Here is a 27,099-nt window from a genome sequence, read left to right as displayed (position 1 = left end):
GAGGTCCCAGAGGACTGGGGGCTTGCCGCTGTGACTTCTGTATATGAAAAGGGTTGTAAGGATCCAGGGAACTACAGACCTGTCAGCTTGACCTTGATGCCAAGGAAGATTATGAAACAGATCGTCTTGAGTGAGATTACACAGTATGTGCAGGCCCAGCCAGCACAAGTTCGTGAAAGACAGGTCCTGCTTGACCAGACTCATCTCCTTCTATGACCAGGTAACCAGTTTGGTGAAGGAGGGAAAGGCTGTTGAAGTAGTCTACCCAAACTTCAGCAAAGCCTTTCACACTGCCTCCCACAGTATAGGAAGCTGGCAGCCTGTGATCTGAACAGGCACATGATTTTCTGAGTAAAGAACTAGCTGGATGGCCAGGCCCAGAGAGCGGTGGTGAATGGATTTAATCCAGCTGAAAACTGGTCACAGGTATTGTTCCCAGAGATCTGTATTGGATCCTGTCCTGTTTCATATCTTTATGGATGATCTGGATAAGTGGATTGAGTGCACCCTCAGTAAGTTTGCAGATGACACCAAGTTGGGAGGAAGTGTTGATCTGCCTGGGGGTAGAAGGGCCCTTCAAAAAGGGAGAGACTGGATTGCTGGGCTGAAGCCAATGGGATGAAGTTCAACAGAATTAAGTGCTGTGTCCTGCACTTTGGCCACAACAACCCCAGACAATGCTACAGGCTTGGGGCAGTGGGAAGACTGCGTGGAGGAAAAGACCTGAGAGTGTTGGTCAATACTTGGCTGAACATCAGCCGGCAGCATTCCCAAGCGGCCAAAAGAGCCAGTGCCATCCTTGTTTGTGTGAGTAAAAGTGTAGCCAGTGGACCAAGGGAGGTGACTATCCCCCTGTATTCAGTTCTGGTGAGACCGCTCTGTGAGTAGTCTTCAGTTCTGGGCTCCTCACTGCAAGGAAGACAGTCGAGACCCTGGAGCATGTTTAGAGAAGGGCAGTGAAGATGAGGGGTCTGGAGCACAAGTCTTATCAGGAGCAGCTGAGGGAGCTGGGATTGTTTAGTCTGAAGAAGAGGAGGCCCAGGGAAGACCTTATTGTCCCTACCGCTAGTTGAAGGGATGTTGTGGTGAGATGAGAGTCAACCTATTCTCCCACATGACTAGCTGTAGGACTAGAGGAAATCCAGTTGCACAAGGGATGATCAGATTGAATATTAGGAATTTTTTTTCTCCAAAAGAGTGGTCATGCACTGGATTGGCTGCCCAGGGAGGTAGTGAAGTCAGCATCCCTGGAAATGTTCGAGAACTGTCTAGATGTGGTACTAAGGAACCTAGTTTACTGGGCAGTATTGGTCGTAGGTGGACAGTTGGACTAGATATTGGACACCATTTCCAACCTTAAGGATTCTATGAATCTGTGCTTCTTTGAGAAGCACTGTATATATAGAAGTGTGCCTTCCAGAAGCATCTGCAGGCATTTTAGTCACTGATGTTCCTGACTGACTTGTTTATTATTCTGTTTTAGCTTGTTGCTGTTCTGTGAGCCTTGCAACACTCGGAGGATAGTAGAAAAATATTGCATTTTATGAACATTCTGAGCTCTGAAATTAGTTTGGGGAAGGAAGGAGGTTATTTGCCAGTCCTTTAACAATGTATTTGGGGTATCAAATACTATGAGGGCCTTCTCTGTAGTTTCTCTTGCAATCCCTAGCTATGGACTGCTGCATTCATGCTTATTGGTGATCAGTGAATACAAGCACAGTATGGTGAGTCAAAAATGCCGGCTATTTCCTAAAACTCTGGACCCTCAGTCATGCAGTCCAGCACTTGAGCAGAGAAATGCAACAAAGTATACATCTCAAGGATTGGGAGGTCAGAGACACTGCTCAGAACCTCTCTCAGAATTTTGTCTTTTCTACTGAAGCAAAATCAATTCTGCTTTTTGGGCTTTTGTCCCTTTCTTCTGCTCCAGGAATAGGCCCATAAAGCTACTTAGATATGCAGTGGTAGTGCCCATATAGCATGTAACAGCAAGTTGCATCATGTTGCATACTGTAGTTCTTTTCAGCTGCTGTTCTTATTTTCTCTTAATTTTATAAATAAAAGTCTCAAATTTATTTTGAAGTAACAAGTATGTGAGACTAAAGTGTTTACGCAATGTTAGTACTCATAAAAAGCTGTTGTTACACTCAGTGATACATGACAATGTCAGCAATTATATTTAATACTTAATGATAATTAGGTTCAGAGACTGCTGTTTCTATAACAACACAGATAATATGGGACATTATTGCTTAAATGACTGGCTGCTTTTAGCTGTGTGATTTCACTAAATGGGAGTTTACTAATGTGCAAGGTCCAGAGAGTAATGTATGATGAGATGGCTCTGAAATCTTCTCTGCATTTCCTCATATATTTCCCAGTAAAATGCCACTCATGGCATTTGCAAATTGTGGGGAAGGTAATGTTTTTGAAACTAGAAGACATTATGACTTTCTTTACTGCTTTGTGCATTTTGTATCTGTTGTTGGGAAATCCAGTGCATAGTTCCCTTCTGGCTCTAGTAATATTTGCTGTGACTTGAGGCCTGGTGTATATGTTGCAGTGAACAGAAAAGAAGCTTCAATGATTCAAGTGTTGCATTCATTGAAACTCACCCCTGCCCTTGGCTATTATTCAGCCTCAAGCAGAGTCTCCTCACTATCAATGATCATTTAAGTAACATATTGAAACAACTGAGGTTTTGAGTAAATTGTTTCCATTAGAAAGTGGTAAGTAAGATATGGTATTTAGGCAAGGAGTTTCTTTGCACTACTCCCCTTCTATGCAGGAATGTCTCTGACCTTGCAGCAAGGGTCTGAGCAGTGGAGATGTTTGTAGGACAACTCAAAAGCGATTTCACAGAATCACAAAATCACAGAATCAGAGAATGGCCAGGGTTGGAAGGGACTTAAGGATCATGAATCTGCAACCCCCGTTGCCACAGGCAAGGCCACCAACCTCCCCATTTAATACTAGACCAGGCTGCCCAGGGCCCATCCAATTTGGCCTTGAACACCTCTAGGGACGGGACATCCACAACCTCTTTGGACAGCCAGTATGCCAGTGTTCCTTCCAGTAAGTAATGTGTTAAAGATGACTTTCATTGTAGGTTTCATTGATAACACTAGTGTGCTTCTTAGAATCCAATGCTGACTACTAGTATACAGAATCTAGATTTTAATCAACTTAGAAAATTGTATAAAGTGATTTAGTAATATAGCTCAATTTGTTATTTCAAGGAAATTAACTTCTCAGCATAGCATTCTGCATGCTAAATAAGTACAGCCTCTTGAAACCCAAAGTCAGAAACAATTTGTTTAGAACATCATTTGTAGAATCATAGAATGGTTTGGGTTGGAAGTTCCAACCACTCTGCTATAGGCAGGAACAGCTCCCTCTGGATCAGTTTGGTCAAAGTCACATCCTGTTCTTATATTGTATTGTATTGTATTATGATATTATATTATATTATATTATATTATATTACATTACATTATATTACAATTACATATTACATGTTACGTTACGTTACATTACATTACATTACATTATATTACATCATATTGTTTTCCATTTGAATCCACTTTCTTATCCCATTTCAACATAAAAAGGAAAAGACTGTGTGGAAAGCAGGTGTGCTCCAAAATGTGACCTGGGTGAGACTGGAACAAACCCAGCATCGAAAAAATGGGCAAAAAAGCTGAGACCTGAAATCACACTGAGTTACCCCTTGTTGGACTGTAAAGCCCCAGCCCTCTGCAAAGTTCGTGAGCTGGACACCTTCTTGTGAGATCAGGGTATATGCTACTCTGCAGCATCCTGCTGCTGGCTGTGGCACTTAAGCCATATCAGCAATGATGGGTGGATTTGATCGCTCCACAAAGAGGGTCCAAGTGCTGGGGGCAGCACCCTTGCACTCCATCATGCCCCAGGTCATTGAGAGTTCCTTGGAGCCCTGCTGGTTGGGGGAAAGGAAGAAAAGAAACCTTCAGACTTCCATCTTACCAGATTTAAAATAAAGAGGGACACAAAAACAATAACAGCAACAATAAAGGTCTGCAAGATTGGTAGCTCCCTCTGCATTGTTAGGGGATGTAACTCATGTTTTGGCCTTAACTGTTAGAACTAAAGGCATTTGTTGACTACAAGATGCGCGAGTTTTTGTCTCTTGTCCACACAGTGAGGACCAGAAGAAAGGATATTTTAAGAGTCCATGTAATAGATAGCAGCACAATGAGAGAGAGTTTTGGTGTGAATCATTATGGATTTTTGCTTGCAACTACCCTTGCAGTGGCAGTCTTTTCATGGAATTCGCCTTGAAAGCTTGTGTTCTTAAAGCAGAAAAAAAGAAAAAGAAAAAAAAAATTCTTGAGATACAGCAAGAAAAAATGAATGCAAATGGCCTGCAGCTATTTACAAAACAACAGTTCTTAGCTGCTGCAATTAAAGCTTCTTTTTAGTATTTGATTTTTTTTTTTTTTTTTTTTTTTTACTTTTTTGCTTCTGGCATTTTTCCTGAAAAGATACAGTTTATGTTGAGGAAGAAGACTGTGACTCTGCATAGTGACATACTCTAATGTGCAGTATGCAGGGAAGAGTATTCAGTCTTCGAGATGTAATATATATGGCCTCAGGTGTTACATTCTGATGGACTGAAACCAGTAGAACTGTCTCAAAAACTGAACACCTTTGGACTACTGATTTTAAGTCTGATCTTAATTTTCAAAATGATTTGGTTTTGGCAAATATTTTCCTAAAACTGCACTTGTTTCTAGGGATTGTATTAACTCAGTTTGGCATATTTAGTTCATGCCAGGTAATCATACCTTTAGAATCAACCTGTCTTAATTTCCTGAAGGTTATCCAGAGTGAAGGAAAATATTGTGAAGTGACTAAGGAAATAGAAACCTACACAGCTTCTTGCCAGCCAGCAAAAAAAAAATAACGCCCCAGTTGAAATCTTTCTACATTCATTTTTCAGGAATGTTTCAAAGAAAATGTGCAGGGAAAGTGTGCCAGCAGAGAGCAGCTAAAGCAACTGCTTGGTACTCTCCTGATGGAACCAGTAGCTATCATTTTATGACCTCTCTCCTTTTTTCATAATGCCACATGGGCTGGCTGCTAGTTGGTGTCCCAGAGCATGTCAGCACAGCTTGTCAGGCAGAGGTGTCAGAGCACTTGTGGACAGTGGCCTTGCTTGGCTACAGCAGAGGCTGAGGGGCAGCACCGGGTATAAGTGCACTGCCCCACCTGGAGCAATGCCAGTGTGCTGCACAACTCTGAATTTTGCACCAACATTTACCAGCTTACACATCTGAATGCCTTGCTTTAAGAGCAGTGCATCTCTTTTAACTTTGTGTAGTGTTGGCTAGTATGTAATTATATGCATGCACTCTACTGTGTAACTTAATAGTTTGGAAACTAACACTGTCTGCTCAGTAGTATTTTTTTGCATATGGAAAATAGGCTTTTACACACAGTTTGTATGCATGCTGTTACAATTCAGTGATAAAAGCTTCCAAAGCCTGGGCTAAGATAGCTGAAACACAGTGGCACTTAAGATAATTAAGTTAATCTAGAGATTAACTGCAGTAAATGTCATTTTAATGGTCAAACACGCTGGCATTTTCATCACTTATAATTCTCATCTTGTGTTTGACAGTGTGACTGATAATGCCTATTTCCCTGTTTGGAAACAGCATTGGTTTATTTGAAACTGTTCTGCCTTTGTTTAGTCATATGTGTCTAAATACAGTTACTCTCATCTCTGCAAGCTTACAGATACTGAATGCTGACTGCTCATAGCTATCAGCTCAAGCCCAGACTTTCTGTGCACTGATTTAGCAGGGAAAAAAGAGAAACAAAACATGCCTATATTGAAACAGAGATATGCATTATGTAAAAGAACAGTTTTTACACTGATTTGATCCTCCATCCATGTGGGTCATCAATACTGCACTGAAGCCAGTGGAGAAAACATAGCAACTGAAAGTTTGGCTTGTGGATGTCACAGGTTGTATAACAGCATCCTGACTTCATAGGGCTCTGCTGAAGACTGTGGATAGTCAAATCTGAAATTCAGCCTTTTGTTTCAGGCTTCTCCTTGGCTCTAGTTTAGACAGTTTTACATGGCAAGCTTATTCTTCATTAGAAATGCAGGATTGTGCAGGTCTTCTGGCATCATCAAGCCTTGTTCCACTATCAGAGTTGTACTTTCTCACAATGCAGTGAGCCTCAAACATAAGACCAGTCAGTTTTTTGCTCCCAAATTCCTATTGGGAAGCTGTTCTCATCCCAGAGATTAGGGAACATCTGTGAATTTCCATTCTTTTCATTTTCTCTGTTCCAGCTGTTTACCTGATGTCTTTAGAAACAACAGTTGCTTCCCTACCAATCCTACACTTTTTGCTGGACCTAAATAAAATTATATGTTTAATTTCTGCTTATAATGACCTTGGCATTTGATTAATGTATTTCTTACCGGGCAATCTGAGCTTGACTTCGGTTTTTGTGGGAGACCTTTACAAGATACCATTGCAGGCATACATATTCAAGGAAAAAATATTAAAATAAAATAAATATTCCTGACAATTCTGCTAGATCTTATTTCCACATATAGCAGATTTACTATAGGCAACATTATAGATTTAATACTGCATCTCAGTGGTCTTTTTCCTGACCATTTTCGTGTTCTCCAAAAATACCTGCATGCTCTCCAGTTCAAAGAAGTTTCACAATGTAAGTTGTGGCACATGGTAGCACAGCCGTCAGCTTGTTTTGGCTTCTGGCCTAACGAGTTGCCCTGTGCAGCTGGAGCTCTCTCCATAGGAATACCTTCAAGAACTGAATTTATCTCATTCATAAGAAGTGCCACACTAGGAGTTCATAACTATCTTGTGGTATACAGATCTTTCTGTCTTTCTCATACTTTGCAGTTTCTAGCTGATGACCCCACATCTAGGTACTTGTCAACATTATACAGATGTCCAGCAACAGAAATGATCGCTACCCTTGAAAGGTGTTGGTATTTTACAGTACGCGTTACTGAGTGCTGTTCGTCTCTGACAGTTGTGTGAAGTCATTTCTCCATACTGTGCAAGGGAAAGGGAGCTGTGAGTGTTACAGGGTGTACTGCCTGGATGCTGGGAGGTACACAGAGGTGAACATGAGCTGGTGAATATCACAGGTCATGGTTAGAGCACGTGGGCAATAGAGGCAGTGCAAGGTAGTGCACAAGCCTGAGAGAAGGATATGGGCTAACATGAGAATCAGTGTTGTCAATGTGACAGGAAAGATGAGACAATGGACAGAGAATATACAAGTGTCTTGACTGTTTAGCCCTGTGGTATGAAAAGCAAGAGAGAAGGGGGGGGAAAGTAATACCTGGAAACTGTTTACAACATGTAACATTAGCCTCTAAGATGGATTGTAAACCATCGATTAACAGACTTATGAGAGATAAGTATTAGAATGTTAATTCCCCAAATTTAAAAATACAAGCAAATGATTGCATGTAAACTTTATCTTAGATGAGACAGTGCAGAAGCTCAGCCTCATAGTCTTGCAGTGCTATCTTTGGTACTTGACAGAAATCTGAGGGAAAACATGTGTTTTCTCTGAACCTCACAGACTGAAAGAAGTCTGTGTTTTCAGTTTTCAGCAGTAACTTCCCTTTTCATCAATTCCTCAGAGCTCCAAGATGTCTCTGCTCTACATTGCCCCTTGAACTGGAGCTAGCAGCCCCTTATGTCGTTCCCTTCTGACATGCTGTTAACAACCTTGCAGCTCAGACTATTCTTGTCTGACAAAAGACATTCCTTGACTGAAATTCCTCCATTACTGCTCTGAGCAGATGGGAAAGCTGTTTCCTCTTCCTTGCATATAGCACTTCATATATTGCTGCCTAAGCTGAGCAGAAACAGATCCTTACAGGAGGGGGGATTAGGAGGAGGAGATGTCCAACATACACTGTCGTTAATGGTGTCTAGGAAGCAGAGGCAGCATGACAAGGAGAAGGAGATGGAGAAAGAGGAGAAGGAGGGCCTCAGCAGGTTGCTGCCTACCGTTCCCCAGAAGGACTGAGGGCAGCTGCCTGTCTGCATTGATGCAGCCCTGGTGGGGAGCAGAGGCATCTGCCCAGAACCAGCCTTTGCAGTCACAGAGAAAGCTGTGCTATGTATTTCCTTCACTCTTCACTGCAGCCTCTGCCCACACAGACTTTACATCTTGTAACCCTTTTTTTAAGTGTACTGAACAGCAGTTCATATTTTGACCTCTCCACACTTCTTGGAAGGTTGCCCTGAATACTTGCAACTTTCACAATTAGGAGGCTTTTTCTTATTTCTAGCCTAAAGATATTCATAGCTTGTTTCTGGCTGTGTGTGTGCTCCAAGAATCCTTTACTTAAATCATATCCTTCCACCCTGCTGGGTGTTTTAGTTACAGGCAGCGGTCAAATCCTTCATCAAACCTATGCTTTGCATTGATGAACAAGAAAGGTTTAGTGTCATCACACAGCAGCATCCCTGCTCCCCCTCTGATTCCCAGTTCTCCAGAAGAGGTTTCTCCACAGCCTTCTGCCATCAGTTAAGTACTTTCCAGTGCCTTCTGCCACTGCCTAACTTTACCTGCTTTGTCCTTGAATTGCTTTTAACTATTTCAGAGCTATGTCTGATTGGTGGCACATAAACTATGAGCAGATCTTAGAGCTAAGTTTTACTCATTTGTTCCAACTAAGACACTAACATAATATAAATCTTGCTATTAATACCTGAATGGATGGTTTTGCATTTATTAATACTGTTAAGATTGTTTGTGGGTTTTTTGTTGTTTTTACCCTTCCGAGGGTACTGGTAATGCTCTCTTGTTCAATAAAAGAGGAGTGTTCTTAAGTTTTTGGAACTTATAAAATGCCAAACAAGTGAAAATGCTAGAGGAAATAGTTACCCGATCCTTTATTATCTTCACTTTTCCACTTTGCCTGCTTTCCCATCTGCTTTGCATTTCTCTTGCTCATCTCCATTTTCTTCAAACATTTGCTAAAGCAGTAATTGATCTAAAGTAATATAAAATACCTTACTGAAATCCAGATACATTGGTAACTGTGATTGTTGCATGAAGTTTGGTTGATCAAAAACTCCAAAGATTATGACATTTTTCTCCATGAATAATCCAAAGGCAGACTGCTATTTTCTCCTTCAAAGTTTACATTTGCATCTGCTGTTGTGCCCAGTGTAGTTATGATCACCTGAGATAGGAGTAGCACAATATGTTCTGAAACATGTTAAAATTAACACAGGTTCATTTTCCTTTAGCACTTTTTAGCCTAGCAAATCGGCTCAACCATAACCTGAAAAGGCTAAGTAAAGAGGGCTTGTGCTACTTTCACTTACTTTTACCACATAGCACTGTGAAGGGCTTTGAATTTTTATCTGAATCTTTCTTTGCTGTTTTTCACCCTCATAAGTGAAGTCTTAGTAAGCCAGAAGTCTCTACGATTAGAAACACATTTAAATGGAGTCATTACTTATTAGGATGCAATGAGGGAGCATAACTTTCTATCATAGTCTTCATAGTCCCTCAGTCAGATTGTTTTCTCGTCCTACTCAATGTAGCCAATGCCTTGATTGAGGCCTAAGCGTGTTCCACTTAACACTGATTTAATTTTAGGTTCACAGATATCTGATAAAAAAATTTCACCCTATATGACATGCTTCTTTCTCATTACATTTTAATTTTATTTACTGAGATTTTGACTAAATTTTTTTTTAAGAACAGTATTTTAATATCCTAATTCCCTCGATCTCACAATTTGTAATAGATACACTTTTTATCTCATAGAAGTCAGAGTAAATTACCAAAGACCAGAATAAGTAGGAATCAGAGTTAGTTTTTAGTATGAGGTAAATTTTACCTCATGAGGTAAATTCAAGCCTCTTGCATACACTACAAAAACAGTCCTAAATTGAAATCCAGAAGCAAAAATGTATGACCATATTTAGTTGTTTTTAACTTTAAACTGTTTTTCATTCCTTGGAGTAAGGAAAGTAATAATGTGACTCACTGACGGTCACTGCATTTAATTTCATCATTTTGAAGGCCTTAGCTCTCTTTGGGAGGTGCAGTGTTGGCATGAGGTTGGTCAAAGCTAGCAAGATACTTGAATTATGATGGTGATTCATCATAATTAATTGAGGATAAAGAAACATTTCTATTTATTTCATAGAGTTAATTGCAGTTTGTCACATGTGGGTAATGTTTTCTCTAGCTGTAAGCTGTAATCATAGAATCATAGAATGGCTTAGGTTGAAAGGGACCTTAAAGCCCACCCAGTCCCCAACCCCTTGCTATGGACAGGGTTGCCACTCACTAGATCAGGCTGTCTGGGATCCCATACAAATGCTAGGGATGGGGCATTCACAACCTTTCCAGGCAGCCTGTGCTCACCACCCTCTGAGTGAAGAATTTCTCCCAAACATCTAATCTAAATCTCCCCTCATTTGGTTTAAAGCCATTCCCCTCTTTCCTGTCTGTCTGTGTGAAAAGTCATCCTGTTAATAAGCTCTCCTAAGTACTGGAAGGCCACAATGAGATCTCCCTGGAGCCTTCTCTTCTCTGGGCTGAACAAGCTCAGTTCCTTCAGCCTTTCTTTCTTCGTAAGAGAGGTGCTTCAGCCTTCTGGTCATCCTCATGGCCCTCCTCTGGACCCGCTCCTACATTTTTGCATCTTCTGCTGAAGGCTTAGACCTGGACACAGTACTCTGGAAGGGGCTTCACAGGGACATAGCAGAGGGGGGACAATCACTTTTCTTGCCCTGCTGGCCACCCCTTTTTTGATGCAGTCCATGATACAGTTGACCTTTTGGGCTGCAAGAACATGGCTGGCTCATGCCCATGTCGTTAGGTTTTTGTGGACCCACTCCTCAAGCCTGTTCAGGTCCGTCTGGATGATGTCCCTTCCTTCTGCTGTATCAAGTGCACCACTCAGCTTGATGTCATCTACAAACTTGCTGACAGTGTACTCAATCCCATCATCTGTGTCATTGATGAAGATGTTGAAGAGCACTGATACCAAAACAGACCCCTGGGGGACACTACTCATTACTGGCCTTCACCTGAACATAGAACCATTGACCACAACCTCTGGCTGTGGTCCATCCAACCAACTTTTTATCCTCTTCAAATCCGTATTTCTCCAGTAAGACAAAGATATGCTGTGGGACCCTGTCAAATGCCATGCAGAAGTCCAGGTAGGTGACATCAGTTGATTTTTCCTTCTATACTGATGCTATTACTCAGTCATAGAATACAACCGAATTGGTCAGGCTGATCTGCCGGTGAACCTATGCTAGCTTCTTGCATCACCTCTTTGCTTCACATGTGCTTTAAGAGCTCTTCCAAGAGGATCTTGTAAGATAATACATCTCAGTTGATTTTCCATCCTGGTCTCCTCTGCCATGTGCAGAACGTGAGGCAAGGTTGGAGGTGGCAACATATTCATGTCTGTATTTTGTCACTACATACTGCAGAAAACACTCATATTATTGGAGTTTGCTATGAATTATTGTTGTTTTTCTACAAAACTAGCCTTAGGGTCTGCAGATTGGAAAATGTTGCTTTATATTGGAAATACCATCTGCCCACAAAGTAAAGTCAAAATACCAAGATTTTCTTTTCAGTTCCTGTGAATCTTGGAAGAATTTGTTACCTGGCATCATATTTTTGTTCCATTAAAATATTTTTTACCAAATTTTTCTGAACCCTGAGAAAAATATGGCACAGTAGTTGAGAAACTTTTTTAGGCTTGTTACTTCTCTGCCATAACAGAAGATTTTGGGATTGAATGAATATATGTAGAAACTAGGAAAAATAAGCATGAAAACATAATTGATACTTTTTGACTGACAAAACCAAGTTCTAGATAAAATCTACTATTTTTTTTCTGTTTCCAGTGGATCTCACTGAGGAGCGTATTTGTAACCTTTCTGCATTTTAGGCACCAGTAACATGGCAAGCTTTAAAAAGTGATGTTGCTTAAAGTTCTGGTGCAGAGCACTGAGCACATAGAAAGATTTCTTCATTACATATAAACAAAACATCTCATGTTCATCTATTGCTGATCTTTTTGAAGACGTATGAGCTGATGGCAGATTCATGTTTACAGTTCAGTATTTCTCCAGGTTACACGTGATATTTCAGAATTCCAATTGAGCATTAGACAGTGAGAAAAAATGGAAGTGCAACATGCACTTTTGAATTTCCCAAGAAGAATCTGAATTGTTCTTTCACATTCAGGAACCTGCACAAGTCAGGTGATATTTCTTTCCAGAAAACACATAATTATATTCATGCACAATTTGAGAGAGCTTTCCAAAGGAGACAGTCACCTACGTAATAGAGATATCCACAGACTAATCATCCTCACCTACTCCTTTTTTTTTTAACAGATGAGAATTTCTTAATTACATGCATTTTGTTTTTCAATGTCTAGGTCATTTTTAAGGCTTCAGGTTTTTTTGTATGTAATTCCTTCACAAACATTCCTGGTATCCTGTCATGTATGATAAAAATGTCGTAATTTGGAAACAAATTCAGGCTTGATAACCTAGAATGGAAATGAGTCTTATGAACTTTGTTTTGTAAGAGGTCTTTAACCTTTGCTATAACGGCATTAATTTACTAAGGCATATGCAGTTGATTTATGAACCTTTCAAGTTTTCTTTCAGTTTAGTCTTAAAATAATTGCATGTCTAATACCTTTCAAATGCTATTCATAATTAAATTTCATTCTTGTTACAAATTATTTTTTTGTTTGTTTGTTTGTAGCTCTATTGTAATTAGAGTAAAAAATGCTGAAGACAGGGAATGAACAGAACAAAGTCTATTTTACAGAACACTGTAGAAGCTTAGCACATTTTGGAGGATTTTATGTGGTAGTGTGAGTAAAGTAGGTCATATGGAGAAATGCTGTGAGTCATGGCGAACTGCAGAAGGAATGGGTGCCAGTATTAGGAGCAGGATTGTTACTTTTTGGTATGCATTTTGCATGAGGAGTTAATGGTGTTTTTTTACAGTTTTTTCTGTGCCTATGGTTTTTGTTTTTTGATTTTGATTTTGTTGTTGTTTGTGTAGGGTTTTTTTTTTTTTGGGGGGGGGGGGGGTGTTTCATTTTATTTTTGCTTCTGTTTTTGCAACTCCTCCTCGTGGAAGAATGAAACATAGTGCAGCTTGGCAGCTCTGACACGCAAAGTCTTAACTTAACTGGGTTCTGCCCACTACAATTCTGACACTGTGCTGCATCTTATATGCAGATCTTTTGAATTTCATCACAAATGACTGAATTTTCCCAGAACAACATAAATTCTTTGCCATTTTGTTAAGCAACCCGACTGAAGGCAGGCCTGTGGTGCATGTCCACAGGAGGTGAGGAGGCTGCAGCAGGAAAGCTTCCTTCTTCCCTGCCTGGCTGCAGGAAAAGAAACAGCATCCTTGTCCAGTTCACCCTGGGCATACAGAAAAAGAACATCTGAGCAGAGCGGCTGCGTGAGGAACAGCATTAATGTATGTTAATTCTTCAGAGATTCTGCAAGTGGGTGGCTCTTTTGCATGGATCTGAGGCAAAGCGACTGCAGCAAAGCTGTTCTACCTACTCTGGTGCCGTGGCCTACTTACAGTTTCAGAGAACTTCATGCCACTGAAGGCAGCTAGCTTCCCGCACAAACTCATTTGTTTGGGATTTGTGTGGGAAGGTGTGTGCATTATCCTCTGCTGCATATGTTAGACTGCACAGAAATGGCTGTATGTGACTTCCTGTGATCACACCTGGTGAAATGTCGTCATCGTTACTGGTGCTTTAGTCTTCTGAAACATTAGCATACATAAAAACATTTCCAAATGTAAAACATTTGAAGCTTACGTTTAGGGTTCTGTGTAATCTAACTGCTTATTTAAGAAGTTCCTATCTGAGTTATTTTGTCATACTTTAGATATGAAGTCTAGCAAAGAAAAAAGCATGATTTGGATCTATGCATCTGCATTGGATATATGCATTTCTGCATATATTTTAATAAGACACAGATTTGCAGTCTGAATTCATAAATCAAATTAGATGTGCTAATACATGTTTGTACAAAGTGCAAAGCCAAATATGCTTTGTTCCATTAAAATAATATTATTTTAAATTATTTTAGCTAATCAAAGTTTTATAAAAATATTTGGAAATCAGTGTATTGAGGAACAAAGTGCTCTCTTTCATATTCCCATGTTTACCAGTAAAAGCAAGACGAATGCAAAGAATAAGCTTGTTGGTAGGCTTTTAGAATTTGACTCCTTTCTAACATCCCTTTTTATTATTACCCATATGAAGAAATTGTAGACTTTCTGAAGATAAATCAATATTCCTTTTTATTTTCTGAAATGATAAAATGGTCCTCTGTTCATTTGGTCCCAAAGTCAATGTCAGAGAAGTAAGGCAACAGCGAAAGAGGAAAAATTACAGTGACTGCATAACTTGATTTCACACTTTTACTACAGCAACCTCATTGATCCCCGGGCAGCTGGGGTCTGACATTAAAAAAAAAGACAATATCTTTTTTTTAAAGCCCTTTAAGCAAGAATTCTTAGACTCTACTGCACTTCTCAAAGCAGTTCCTGCATTTCCAAAATATTTTGATTTTTTTTTTCCATTTTGAAACAAACAAATAAACAAAATACACAATTATAGTCTTAAATAGGTTGTTTATTCTGTAAAAAAGCAAATAATTAAATTCACTTTTCATAATCAGCAGATATCACCTGACCCAAATGCCATAGTCCGGTGATGCAGGTCTTCAGATCCAATTTTGCATTCCAGGTTACTTGCTGTCTGAGAGATAAGTGGAAGCACAGAAAGAAGCCACTCAGTAGATTTATTATTCTTTTTAAACACAGCCTAAATCACAGAAGCAGCGGAGTTTTATAGCGACTTCAGCAGAGATAACACAATTTCAATGACAGATTGTTAGGTAGCCTTATTCCCCTTTTACACTTGTCACTTAGGCAAGTGTAAACAACTTATGTGTCTCAACAGTTTGAAGGGTATGGAACCCATGTTGCAGAAGGATTTGTGTCATTGCTAACACTGTGATATCTCCAGGTCACATATCTTCTACCAATCTTTAGTTTTTGGGTACTTACGATATGTGTGAATTGCAAATCTCTGGATTCACACAGAAGACAATAACAGGATATAGCCCCTGACTAACTGAAATTTTAGATTTCTCTAGATCCCCCAAAGTCTAGTTATCAAAGCTACACGTAGCTTGTTTTGCAAAGTACACCAGTGTAGAGTGTATGACTGAGTGTACATTTTGAATGATGAGTATTTGTCTCTCTGTACGCTGTAGAGTATGTACTTTGTGATTATTACAGACACCAATTACATGGAGACTGATTTTGACCTTCTGTATGTAAGTGATTAAAAGAGAGTTCACTCTCCTTCCTAGAAACAGGAAACAGGACTATATATTTTCTTCTTTCATGAGTAATCCCTCCCTATTCGGTTAGATTATTAAAAGTTTATTTAAACTTTCTCTTCAGAAACTTTATCAATTAACCGTAGCCGTATCAAACATTATATAACAGTAATCAAACTAAATTGCTATGCAGTAGCTTTCATTACACAGTGACACACTTTTCTAAGGGCTACAGAAACAGCTTAATTATATGTCTAGACATTTCTGCAAAGGGAGAATAAAAACATGTTTTTTTCAGCCTTTCATAGGTTTTGTGTCTGTATTTATAGCTCTAGATGTCCAATACTAACTTCATACCTACAGATTTTATTTCCCCTTTGTGAAGTTGCAAGGTTGATTTCCTAACCAATTCAATTTCATGTACTTACATGTTAATAAAAATAGTAGAAGTTTGCCCTTTGATAAGAGAAATGAGTCTGATGTTCATGAGTGTAGCAGTCGTGCTATAGGTGTGCCTGGCAGAAGTTCATAGGATAACTCTCCTGGTTCTTGAAGAGAACAGTCAGTCTCACAAGAAGAAACAAAGGCATCTTAAGAATTTTTCCTTACTTACTGGTAAAAGGGAACCTGCAGCGCTGCCAGCTGCAGCTCTATGCCTGAGAGAGAGCAGGATGGTATAAGCAAAGTGATGTGGTCAAAGGTCAGATTTCTCACCAGTCCGTTCAGATGAGGGACAGTGCTCAAGCAGGGGCTGTACATCCTGGAGTTAAACACTGCCTGAGTGTACAGAAGGTAGAAAATATGTCAGGTTGTTTAAGCTGGAGTTAGAAGAATTGCAGAAGTGCAAAGAATAAATTCAAAAAAGGCCAGGGGAAAAATTGAGATGCATCTAGCATTAGATAAAAATGGTAGCAAAATCAGTCATCCTCACATGAAGAAACACTGGTGAAATTTTCTGGAAGGAGAAGCATCTTTGTATTTTTTGCTTTATTTTTATTAAAAGTTCAGCTGTTCCTGGGTGTCTAGCCAAATTAACTATTATTAGCACCAAAATTAACAGTTACAAAGTGGTAAGATGTAAGCCTAGAATAAGAAAAGGCTAGGCTAGAGCTTATTCAAATCCTTTAGAATAGTTGGCTGCACCGAGTGCCCTCTTTAGTATGTTCTTTAGAGATCAAGCTTCTTGAATTTGTATCAGTTAACTGTTAACAGTCATTTCTCATAGCAGCAAGACAGAGAACCACCTATATGTACTACACACTTCAAGAGGAAGGAATTATAGGCCAGTTAGTTTGACTCCCCAGAAAATAAACAGGTAGGAAATATTAAGCAAAGTATATTAGGCACCTGGAGATGAAGTATGGAGGTTACCATCAATGCAAAGTTTTTGTCAAGACCATGTTGTTCCAGATAGGTCTGCTTTTTTTCTCAAGCGGGGTAAGAGGCATTGCTATAGAAGAGGAACAAAAAATATCATACATGCTTAACATGAATAAAGCCTTTGGTACTTGTTTCATTTAACAGCCTCCCAGTAAATTGGAGAAATCTAATCATAATGCTGTGATTCTAAGCTGAATGGAGTACAGGCGGATTGTAGAGAGAGTGCTGTTGGTGTAGCTAGAATCAGCAGGAGCAGAGGGGCAACAAAAGTCTTCTTGGGTCTGCTCATTTCATTGCTTTTGTTGGTAATCCTGGATAGTGGAGCAAAGAGTACACTTATGAAAACTTTGGACAATGTAAAATGAGAAAGACTGCAAGAATGTTGAAGACTAGCATTAAAAAAAAAACAAACAAAAAACCTTTGCCAAAATGTAGTGTTCTTTATTGTCAAGGACAAAATTGTGTATGAACCTATATAGTTAACAGTACAAATCTAGAATTAGGAACAAAACAGAAAGGACATGAAGGTTACACTGAATAAAAAGGCAAACAGGAGTGGAATGGGCTGCAGAAAGACATATATGTTGATCAGTATGTCCTGTAAATTTTCTCAGACCACAGCTGAAATGCATATTTGCATTTTGAATACATTGATGCAAGTCAGTGCAGCCTGTGGAAGGGCAACAGAAGGAATCATATACTAGAAATATGGTATTGTAGTGTAAAGAGGAAGTCTGATCTGATGTTTGGTAATGAGTGCACAAAAAACCTTTGCAGAACATAGAACAATTTGCTTTCTGCATGTATGGTGTATAAGAAACCAAGTGTTTTATCTATCCCTGTGAAGATCCAGGTAAGTTACAGGGAAGAACATTTGTGGTCAGTGTAACACAGCCTTGAAATAAATGGCACAGGGAGGTTGCAGAGACTATAGTATGGAAGAACATTATGCATAAATTGGACAAACATCCGTTGTAGATGTAATTGATGCTGCCAAGGAGCATAGGGGTAGATAATTCAGGTTCATTTCTGCCTTTCTTTTCTACATTTCTCTGCAGCAGGTTCCATAAATAAAATTAAGAAAGAAAAAAAAGGCGTAGTTTTAAGCAATCTTTATTCATCCTTCTGTCATAAAATCATTAAAGTTGGGTAGGAACTATTGCTATTAAGGGACAAAACAAACAGAAAATGAAACTCTTATGCAGCAATTAGAAAGAAGATTTAAAAAGCAGATGAAAGAAAAAAATATTTCTTCTGCACTCACAATTGGAATCATGGCAATGATTGAGTTATGAGCTGCTTTGTGTGCCATGCAAATAAAGGCCAAGATGAAGGCTGACTGTATTTCAACTGGTTTGTCTTTCAGAAGAGGTCCTGCGTATTATTCCAAGTTAGTGTCATGCTGAGTCTGTCCTCAAAGTTTATCAAAGAGTAATAAGACTGTCGTAATCAATTTTGCTAGAATATATTTGCTCCTGATTATCTGATATGCTATGGACTGAAAAAGCAGTACTCTACAGTGTGCCTGAAGTATAGCTGATTCACCTGCCTGGCCTACAGACTTTTCATTGCCCCAAGCAACTGAAAAAGAAGTGTGTTTGCAGGACGTGCAAGGCCCTGTGCTTAGCAAGTATATCTTTTTTCACTGTTTATTTTATTTCTTTTGCATTCATATTCATTCTTTTGATACAAAATGCTGCAGTTCTCTGTTGTTTCTTCGAGGGCTGCTCCAAAAATAATTGTAATGCTGGCCCATGACACTGGAGGCAGATGTTGGTGGAATGACCTTCCTGCCAGTATTTTGCTTCATTTTAGTGTGACAGATGGCAGCAGAAGGGCAGCCTGACACAGTGGCATCTAAAATAAAAGTGCAAAGTGAAAGACAAGCTTTTGCTAAAGCTATACAATAATAAGCATGGCATGCAGGTTCTTGTTGACCACTGGTGAAAATGCACGGCTAATGGTTGTAACTGTGTTGAAAAAGAGTGTTTTGTTTGAGAATTGTCTCTGTCAGATAGTTACTGTGCTATTTGTATCTGTTGTAGTTTCCATGGAAACAAATAGGAGTAATTATTTTCAAAGCGTCCTATATAGTTTCCATTTTATTTTTTCTTATTCATTTATCTTTGCTAAATGGAATAGACATATGTTCTTTAAAATCAGTACTGTCCCATTTTATAGCACCTGCTTTGCTGTTTCAAAAAGTCAGAAAAACAGGTACATGTGAAGATGTAATTGGTCTTCCCTGTGCCATGGGCCTGCTTTATCTGATGAAGCCGTTTCACACTGAGAGTACTTCTTCCATAAGACTTCTTCCATAGGCCATGCTCTGTCCTCTCTTTTGTCTACATCTCGTCAGTCAGATGAAATGCTGCTGTAAGTAAGTCTTACCTTTTAGTACGTAGATGTTATAAGGCGTACTAGTTCTAAGTATAGCCATGTAATGTTGCCATGGAAATACAGCATCATAATGTAAAATTAAATTTCCTGTGTCCACCTTATTCCACTAACACAAATGAGCAAAGCTGCAATCAGACAAATGCTATACTCATACTTTCTTTCAATGTTTGATATTGCCTTTTGAAAATCAAAAGAAAGTGAAAGCAAGGTTTTTTAGTTACTGGAAGACTCTCTCCTCATGTTATAATCACATTTTACATGCATTCTCTATTAAATGTTCACACAGCATTGTGCATCTAAAAACTCTTCAATCATTGATAGAATTAAAATATTTTTCAAGTCTCATCTGTAACTTACAGATGGGAAAAATTATGTACTTCACCAAAGCCTAGATTATGAGGTGAATCAGTACCTGTTCTAACTTGACACTTGGTCCCTGATTGTTGCATTTAATTGTATTGTTTAACCACTGAGAGGCACAGAATGTAAGTAGAAGAACACAGGTTAACTATTCTGCTAGTATTACAGCATGTAATGCCCAAAGCTGTACTGTAGACTAGAAGACAGCAAGATCTTTATCTTTGAATTTATGCCACAGAGGCACTAAAAAGGAAAATTCCATTCATTAAAATCAATATATGAGAAATAAAGCATATGTAAACTGAAATATCTATTAACTGTAAGAGTGTGAGTTATGGTAATTTAACTAATCTGTTTCTAGATGGACCCTAAAAAACTCAGTAAAAATTTCTAAAGCACAGTAAAATTCAAAACACTGTTCACTTTATAAAATGCAACACAATTATCAAGTAGTCTTCAATTCTAGGAGCCACTATGTTGACATAATGAGTAGATGGCTTCTGGATGCTTTTCACTTGGTTTTTGGGACTGGTGCAAACTAACAAGGCCCAATGTTCAACTAGCCAGTTGGCCTATCAAGTCCCATTGCTAAACCATGTTTCTTAGTGCCCTGTCCTAAATACCTGTAGACATATGGACTCTACTGCTACCCCAGGTAGCCCATCACAGTGCTTGATCACCCTTCTCTGTGAAGAAACTCTTCCTGTTATGCAATCTAAACGTCTCCTTTTGCAACTTGAGACCGTTTCTTTGCCTCCTGTCACTTGTGACCTGAAAAAAGAGATGAACTCCCTCTTCTCTGCAACCTCCTTTCAGGTTGTCAAAGAGAGTCATCAGTTCTCTCCTTTGGCTCCTTTTCTTCAGACTGACGTATCCCAGTCCCTCCAACCACTGCTTTTAAATCTTATATTCCAGTCTCTTCCCCAGCTGTGTTGTTTTTTCTTCGCACAGAGATGAATTAGGCTGAAAAGAAGGAAGTAGAGTTTCTGCATGTATTGGAGACATTCAATAACAAGGCTGTTTGGATGCTGGTACATCATAGAGAACTCCAGTCAGAGATCTTTCCTGTTGAAAGTTTGCAGTTACATGAAGCTAATTGTTTCTTCTTGGTTGTTGAAGAACAGGCTGTCTGCATTAGTGCAAATACTGTAGGAGTTTTTTGATTTGTCCTTTTTGTCTGCTGATTTACAACACAACTAGTAACCCTATCAGTCAACCTCATCAATAAGTTGACAGCAGGCTAGGCTTCAGGTATATTAGTTGCACAGATACACAGGACATCTGTTAAATGTCTGATTTGGCAGCCCAATCCACACACATTACTTCTGCCAGTAGGGGAGACACAGCATCAGGCTGGCATGCCAGCATATCTGTGGGTCTTCGCTAGACAAGTACCAGATCTTTCCGCCAGTATAAAATTAAGCAAAGAGTCTGTGGGAGAAAGAAGACAAAACAGAGACAACTGAGAGAGATTTCAGCAACCATGAAAGAACTTATGTGGTCACATGGAGAGGTCAGAGGAGGTAAGGATGTTATTAGGGATGGGCAGGAAATCTTGTCTTGGATGCTGGGGAAATAAGGTGAGATGTGGCAGAGTGGATAGAAAGAGCTGGAATGTTGTGAGGAGAGAACGCAGAGGAGGAGTTGCTGTATTGGCAGTTTATGAAAGGTGTGGACTATGTTTTTTGGGGAATTCACATCTGTCGGCCACCTGCATCTTCTATTTTTTGCTAACCGCAGGCTGAAACAGAGGAGGAGATTTTCTTACAAGTGTTCTTACAGGCATATAATAAAAAGAGAGCTCATACTGCAAATTCATTACAAATCATGAAATGAAGCCCTGGGAGTCAGACTGTCAGGACTTAGCAGAGGAAAAGTTGAAGAGTTTTTCCAAAGAGCTTCCCAAATTTCCCTTGAATAAAAATGGACTAAGAGATTTTTGATGTTTTCTCCTCACACCACATAGTGTTTTTAAGATTACGTGTGTATAAAAAATGATCTGCTAAAAGACTTTCTGCAAAGTTGACTGGAACATTTCTCTGCACAAATGTGGTCTGAACTGGTTCATATAAGTTAATTGGAAGTTGCTGCTTTCCACTCAGTGATTGTGAAATATCTACTCTTCTCATTTCAACAGTCAGCTAAACCGATTTGCAAGATGTGAATGTAGATCAGTTCAGAATACTGAATTCAGAATACTTCCTCTCCACTTTGATGTGATTGCTTTTGATGCATTTTTTGGGTGCTTCCTCTTTGGTTACCTCTGTTTGTCAGACATGTCAGTGGCATAAACTCTGAGAGCATCCTTGCTGATTCTCTTCACTGTCAGATAAAGATGTACTTTTATCCAGGCTATACACAGTTTTTTTTCAGCCATGCAGATGTGACCACAATAAATGATGTAGCAGAATGTTGTCCATGAGGCCTCCTTAAATTGTTGTCTGTTTTTACCTTGGATAACTACTTAGTCACCTATTTATAGAAAACACAGCTGTGACAAGAAATTAGACTATACAAAACATACACTTAAAAGCACTCAGTGTCACTAAAATGATGCACAAGAAAAGAGCTGTCTGTTCTTTATGTTATGTAATCACTGGCAACTAGCAAACTATGGTTTGCAAACTAAGAGATACACAGTCAAGAATTCATCTCAGAGTCTAACTTAACGCTATGAATGTACTTTCCAGACAAATATTCAAAATCTTGTTTTCTGCATAGTAATGAACACTCTGATTTTTTCCACCACTGGAAACTTGGCTGAGAGAAGATTCTACTAAAGGTAGACAAGGAGATCTTCAATTAAGATGCTCAGATTCTACCCTTAAACATCATTCTTCATCTCTTTAGAGATTTCTGCTGAAGATTTTATCAAGAAATGCAGAATTTGCTTCTCTATTTCACCATTTTTTCCCCTTCTGTCAATGTCCATCTCTTGCAACGTGGAAGGTGGCCGGATGTCCCAGAAGTGTTTTCTTTCATTACTGCAAGGCAGGAATGCTTTTACATGAATCCAGTGATGAGTGAATTTGCATGTACTGCATGTGTTTCAGCAAGACAGTTGGAAACCTGAGAGTCTACAGCTGTGTTGAATTGAAACCTAGGATTGCAAAAGAGACTGTAAGTTTTTAATAGTTTATACAAGACACATGCTACATCTTTTCTAATCTGTGTTGTCTATTTGATAGTCTAACAGTTTAATTGAATGACAATTTTTTTTTTTTAATCTCTCATAATATTATAATATACAGAATCTGCCTTCCTCTGAGCCAGTGCCAGTGGTCTGCGGGCTGTTTCGGCCCGGTTCCATGACTAGCAGGGCGGAGGGATTTCGCAAATCTGCTCCTCCAGAAATGGGAAACAGGGGACCCAAAATAACTAAATGCAGTGGCAGCAATCTGAGAAGAAACAAACTAATTTACTAAATATGGTATCGGAATGCAAGATAACACACTATAACATAATACAATTACAATTGAATAATCAATCAAATGTAATGAGAGAGTGCCTGAAAGGTGGAAAGGCCTCACCGTAACACTGAGGTGAGATGCACAGTCTGTTTGAGCAGGGAGGAGAGCCTGATCAAGAAAGAGAGGTCAGATGACCTACCAAGGCCTCATATCTGTTCCCCATGAGCAGAAATGATAACAACACAGCAAGCAGTCTTGTGGGGAATGTAGTGGTTCTTCTCTTCTGGGACACGTACTCAGAACTGGAGCATTAACACTTCAACTCCCAGTGCACTACATGATGATATGATTGGAGTACCACAGAATCACAGAATCACAGAATCACAGAATTGTAGGGGTTGGAAGGGACCTCCAGAGATCATCGAGTCCAACCCCCTGCCAAAGCAGGTTCCCTACAGCAGGTCGCACAGGTAGGCATCCAGGCAGGTCTTGAACATCTTCAGAGAAGGAGACTCCACCACCTCCCTGGGCAGCCTGTTCCAGTGCTCCGTCACCTCACTGTAAAGAAGTTCCTTTGCACATTCATGCGGAAGTTCCTGTGCTGCAGTTTCCGGCCGTTTCCCCTTGTCCTGTCTCCACTCACCACTGAAAAGAGTCCGGCCTCACCATTCTGCCCCCCACACCTTAGATATTTATAGACCTGGATCAGGTACCGATAATCAAAAATCATTAAACCATGACAGCCAGACTTCTGTATCTCCGCGTTTGTTAGATTACTTCTTAGTAGTTATCTCCGTATTAAAAAGTCAGTAATGTTTTCTGAGAAGCTTTTCTTCTCAAATGAACATGATGTCTTCTTTGCTTTCCCAATTTGCAGTTTCCTATTCCGATCTTAGTGTGCTTCTAAGGATCCCATACTGAGAAGGTCTGCAATAAAAAGATGCTGGAAGTTGGTTAAGTGACTTCATGTCACAGAAGTAGCAGTCAGTGGACTGCTGCTATAGATTACTAGGAAGGTGTTAACTCATGCTTGACTGTACTATCTTATGCTCAGGTAAATGTTTTTACTTTTCTCTTTACAGTACCTGCATGCAAATGGGATTGTGCATCGTGATTTGAAGCCAGAAAATCTGCTCTACGCAACACCAGCCCCAGATGCACCACTGAAAATAGGTAAATAGCGCTAAATAGATGTTTCCCTAATTTCTTAGGGAAGTAGTACTACTTCTTACCAGTAGTATGTGCTAGAAGTATGTAATTCTTACCATCACTTTGTTCTAAGCTAATGCTTATACTCAAATGAACAGTAAATTACTACTTCAGAAACATGATGGTGCATGGTGTTTTAAAAACAAACACAGAAGTGAATTCTTGTTGTGGTTAATTTACAGCTTAAATATTGCAGAAAACTGTAGACAATAAGAGCACAGGTAGAACAAGAAGGATCATGGAGTGAGTTGTATGCACCACTTCTGTGTCCTTTTTTTTTGCTAAAATAGTATTATAAGGGAGAAGATTCATAGACACAATAAGTGCAAGTTTGCAGAAAAAGAGAAGAAAGTAAACAAACCAAGTATGTCCTCAGGGCAGACCTGTGGGATGAGAAGAAATGCTCATCATTATAGGGCACAGGAATTGCACCCTGAAGCAGCAACAGGGAGGGGTGAGGAGGAGGAGAGGTCAGGCTCTCCCTAGTGAGGATGTTATACATCAGTTGACTTCCAAAAGCTGAGCATGTCCCACTCTTCCTGTAGCAAAGTGGAGGTCTGAGGAATCCAGCAGGCATCATGTTGTGTTCAGCCATGGACAGCTGCTGACCTAGTTCATACAAAAAGAGCAGTGCAGGGCTCCCTGGTGGGATGTGGGTTGTGGCATTCCAGACATATCAAGCTGGAAAAGGACTGATCTGTACAGACTAAAAGAACAAAAACCTGTAGGCTCCTGCTCTCACCTTCTTAAAGAATTCTGTCATGTGCTGTTTTCCAGCAATTGTATTCCAGATATTCACTGCTCTGTGGATATTGTTTGGAAGTACCACTCTATGCTCCTTTGCCAGGGAGCAGGTGAGCATGTGAGCAGTGAAAGTTCCATATTCATTATGCTTGTGTTCATCACAGGTTTCAGAAGCTAGTTTGTCCACAAACTATTTTTAAGAAATTTTTTACACATTTCTAGGAAAGCATTGCATCTCAGGTTGCTAGTATCTGCATTTACATTTTCTCATGGCTCTGAACCACTGTTACATGTAATAGTTTAATGTAGTACCCAGCAGCTATGGTTTTATGGCTAGTAGTATGGGCTTCTGGAGCATTCGTCCTCAGAAGAGCAGCATCTTCACCCCCATTCTCAGCCCCTCCTTCCCTTTTCTGTCTCAGATGCCAGCCTGTTCCAAAGGTGCTGCCATATCAGTGAATCACAAATTAGATAGAACTGAGGTGAGAAGAAAGTACAGCTGCTCTGCTGAAAAGATAGCTCCACTTAACTAGCTCAGCTTAGTCAGTTTCAAGAGATGGCAGGAATCATCATCCTGAGACGGCAGCTAGGCTTAGGTGTAATGCTACAGTTATTTCTCCTAAGCAAGATTTCTATGTGAAATATGAAGACATAGCTGCTACCTATACTTTACTGACATTAAAAACCTACAACATTTAAGAAAAATAGAAAATAGGCTACTTTGGAATAAGATGGGCTATTTTCAAAATTACACCCTCTGTATGACAAACCCAGCACTACACACACTTTATTGTATAGGTGCTGTATATCTTGCAACTCCTACAGCAGTGAGGGATGGAAAGACAGTACTTTGTTCTTTGTACTTTGTTCTTAAATTGAGTAGTTCTTTATATTTTGATTAAGCTTATTGCCTTGCGTAAAGATAGATCTGTGGATGGCAGTATTTGTAAAATATATTACTGCTTAGATCAATTATAATACATAATGTTGAACGTTTTAGGGATAAGGGAACACTAAAAATAAATGTATAGAATAAAGTATGAATTGCTTTTATCCTGATCAAAATGTACATTTTTTATATTCACTGTAACAAAACACAAATACATTTATTTTGTATTTTTAAGGACAGATTGTCATTACCAAAATTGTTCAAGAAATCACTGCAGTATGACTTTTCAGACAAAAATTCTGTTCTCTTCTGTTACTTTATTGAATTATTTTATTTATTGAATTACTCACAAAGTGAAAGCTGGATATGTGCCTAACACAAGTTTCTGAATCACTGATTTTACAACCAGGCATCTCACTATATTGCCTATGTGCAATCCTCGGGATAAACAAGTTACATTTGTGTCAGCCAAGAATACTCATTTGTACAGACAGTTTTTTGCTTCTGCACTGCAGTTTGGGCAGGTTCCTTAAACTGACCATCATTTCTCAAAATGACAGTACTGTACATTTAATGCATAGTTGCTCATTTAACTACATGTGCAATGTAGCAATCATTATTTTATAAGGAAGTAAAAACACTAATATTTCTAAAAAAATCTTAACAGCTGATTTTGGGCTTTCCAAGATTGTGGAAGATCAGGTGACCATGAAGACAGTTTGTGGAACTCCAGGGTACTGCGGTATGTTGTTTTATTATTTACAGTTTACTGTACTTAATGTGAGAATGTTACATTTTTTCTGTCCAAGGTGAAATTTTTCTTCCTAAAGTCAAAATTCAAAAACAATCTAAAAAAAAGAATCTAAAAAAGAAATAAATAGAAAACTGAAATTCAGAATTGGGACCATATTCAATTTTTCTAAATATACACCCTCCAATACTGAAGCTTAATCAAAACATATGTTACAGTACAAGTTCATTACTTGAAAGGAAATAAGTCCAACCATCATAAAAATGCTGACACTACTGATACAGTACTTTAGAAACATCTCCAGAAATTTGGACAATGCAAGGCATAATGGAAAACACTAAAAACATAGAGGAGGTTACAAATATTTGAATATTAATTATGGTGAATTTATCTTAAATGCAGAGGAATTTATTTTTAATGCAGAGGAAATCAAATTGTCCCTTACAGTCAGCTCATAATTTAACCCCCTAATCCCAAACTATATAGCCATTTAATAATATATGG

The 27,099-nt window shown here is 39.1% G+C and overlaps 1 protein-coding gene across 1 annotated transcript in view; it reads left to right on the top strand.

The window, feature by feature from the left end:
- The window catches only part of CAMK4 (calcium/calmodulin dependent protein kinase IV), a gene marked incomplete at both ends in the record, with an annotated part of 151,545 nt that overhangs the window by 108,701 nt on the left and 15,745 nt on the right, over nucleotides 1-27,099 (top strand). Inside the window, 2 exons of the mRNA XM_079548940.1 lie at nucleotides 24,085-24,175; nucleotides 26,512-26,586. Of these exons, the coding sequence (XP_079405066.1) occupies nucleotides 24,085-24,175; nucleotides 26,512-26,586 (166 nt within the window). The remainder of the gene's footprint in view (nucleotides 1-24,084; nucleotides 24,176-26,511; nucleotides 26,587-27,099) is intronic.

This window comes from Tetrao urogallus (assembly GCF_951394365.1).
Source record: "Tetrao urogallus genome assembly, chromosome: Z".
NCBI lineage: Eukaryota > Metazoa > Chordata > Aves > Galliformes > Phasianidae > Tetrao > Tetrao urogallus.
Note: the sequence above shows the minus strand (reverse complement) of the source record. Positions and strands in the feature narration are given on the sequence as shown.